At 39.9% G+C, this 2,307-nt stretch overlaps 1 protein-coding gene across 1 annotated transcript in view; it reads left to right on the forward strand.

Moving 5' to 3' along the window:
* The window catches only part of APBB2 (amyloid beta (A4) precursor protein-binding, family B, member 2), a 122,801-nt gene that overhangs the window by 72,356 nt on the left and 48,138 nt on the right, over nucleotides 1–2,307 (forward strand). The window contains exon 8 of the mRNA XM_009332441.1: nucleotides 1,095–1,241. Coding sequence (XP_009330716.1) covers nucleotides 1,095–1,241 — 147 coding nt within the window. The remainder of the gene's footprint in view (nucleotides 1–1,094; nucleotides 1,242–2,307) is intronic.

Below are 2,307 nucleotides of genomic sequence, written 5' to 3' on the forward strand. Positions count from 1 at the left end.
TATGGGGTCATTAAGGAACTATTATTGCTGAATCTTTAGGGACCATATCGTAAATGTTTGGTGTGCCTATTAAGGAGGTACACCAGTGAGTCTGTTGCGCATCCATCGCTGGCAGTGCATTGCCATTTGAGAATGAGATATACCCATAATGTTCTCCGGACGAAATCTTGGTCTTATAGACAAACTCCCATTGACTTAGTGTGAGGTCTGTATTTCACCCACAGTAAAGCCTGAGAGCAAATGCGCAGTGTTTTTTCAGAATTAAAGTTTTTTATTCCCTACTCTAGTAGATGTAGGGTAGAGATGGTGCCATTCAATTTGTCCCATTTTGTTTGTTTGCAAAAAGCACCATATGTGCAAAGTAATGTCGCCTTGGCTTGTACTGCCAACTGAGTGCTCTGGTTGGCTAAACAACCTTCTGCTAAAAAAACGTATAATTAGATTGTTTTATTTTAATGGTCATCTTTAATTTCTTCTAGAGAAAAGCCTGCTTTCCTCTTAATGATAGCTTATCTTTTTGTTAGTGCATTGAATTTGTTACTGTTTGCTACCTTAGTTAAATTTACTGTAGAAATTATTGCTGTAATCCACAAAAAAAAAAAATAATTTTCTGGTTAAAAGCCAGGCAGTGAGATATACCATGAGTGTGAACGTCACAACAGACGTAATCCAATAGTATTTTCTTTCTTTTCAGTTAGAGCTCTCTAGAGCTATCTATACTAGCTAAAATTTCAGTTCTACTGTATCTGTAGTTGTGCTATTTCCTTTATTTCACTGCTCCCTTGTTTCCTCCGTTATATTAGCAAAAGTATTTTATTTTAAAGCATTACTGTTACCTCCACAGCTACCTTTCCTGGCAAGTCATGTATTTTTTGTTCCTTTGAAAGTTTTCACTTTGCCATTCTCAAATTATGTTTTAATTTATTTATCTTTGAGCATAAGCTCATCTACAAGGCCTTGATTTTGTTCTCCTAGCTGGGGATCTTTAACCTTAACTGACTAGTTTCTGTTGCATGACAAGATTTCCGTAGCTGGATACAGCACTGTGTTGCATGCTCAGATGCAAGTTCAGATATTTTCTGGTTTCTTTTTAGTGCTTTGCTGTGCGATCTCTGGGCTGGGTAGAAATGGCAGAAGAAGATCTGGCTCCTGGAAAAAGCAGTGTTGCTGTGAACAATTGCATCAGACAACTCTCTTACTGTAAAAACGACATCAGAGACACTGTTGGCATCTGGGGAGAGGTAAGAACAGAGTGAACTTCTCCTCCTCTTGGAACATCCCTCTTGTGTCATAAAACATCTTGAAAGAACAACTCTGTAAGCAAATAAGTCCGTGCTCTGTGTTTGGGATTTCCCCATCCTAGCTGGCACTGCCAAAAAATATAAACGGGTTCAGGGAAAGTGTTGACGTTTTTGTTCCAAACTGCTCAGGACAGCAGATGCCACAAAGATTTCACCTTCATGTTTACATCTGTGCTAGTACACACCTGTGCAATAACGGTGTTGAGACACACAAGCCAAACTGTTGAAATCAGCGGAAGTCTTTCTCCTGACCAGAGGTTTGAGGGTGGTGCTTTGGACCAGCATTTTCACAGGTTTCCCAGTGACAAAAGGGCTTTAAGGAAACCCAGACCGGTGTGACCCATGCTTCTGAAATGTATAAGAAGATTGAGACTGACAGACAGATGGCTTATTTTAAGATTATTATTTTATCGGTGTTTCAGAAAGAAATTAATTTTATGTCATCAGTCTGTCTGTTGGTTCCTCTCCAATAACTCTTGAATCTGTTAACCAGTGTCATCCAGTTTTGAAGGATGCCAGATTCCCACACACTGAAGGAAAAACAGAGAGCCCAGATGTTCTCTTTCTTGGTTTGCTGATGGGTCAGTACACCTTCACCAACTGAACCGTGCAAGCTCTGTGCTTCTTTCTGAATTGGCAGCAAAGACAGGATAATGCTATGGGAGCTCAGGGGGAAACATAAAGGAAGCCAGAGGTATTGTGGTTTGGAAAAGAGGTGTGCTGGGGACAGATGAAGGAGTGGAAGGTGTGGAGGGATCAGTAAGTGAAAGAAGAAGAAAGGAAAAGGTGGGGTTATAATGGTGGGACATACAGAGGACATAGGAGACAAACCCATAGAAAAACGTCTTCGTTATTTGATTGTTCGTGGAACAACTTAAACTTCAGCCAAATCTTACTCTTTACATCTCTCCTGATATGTTTTCAGGAGGATTACACTAACGTGGATTTACTACACAAGGTCTGAATGCAAAAGTGATGTAAGAGTGAATGTTGTAACTTTCACTTT

This window comes from Pygoscelis adeliae, unplaced genomic scaffold, assembly GCF_000699105.1.
Source record: "Pygoscelis adeliae isolate BGI_AS28 unplaced genomic scaffold, ASM69910v1 Scaffold59, whole genome shotgun sequence".
Lineage (NCBI taxonomy): Eukaryota > Metazoa > Chordata > Aves > Sphenisciformes > Spheniscidae > Pygoscelis > Pygoscelis adeliae.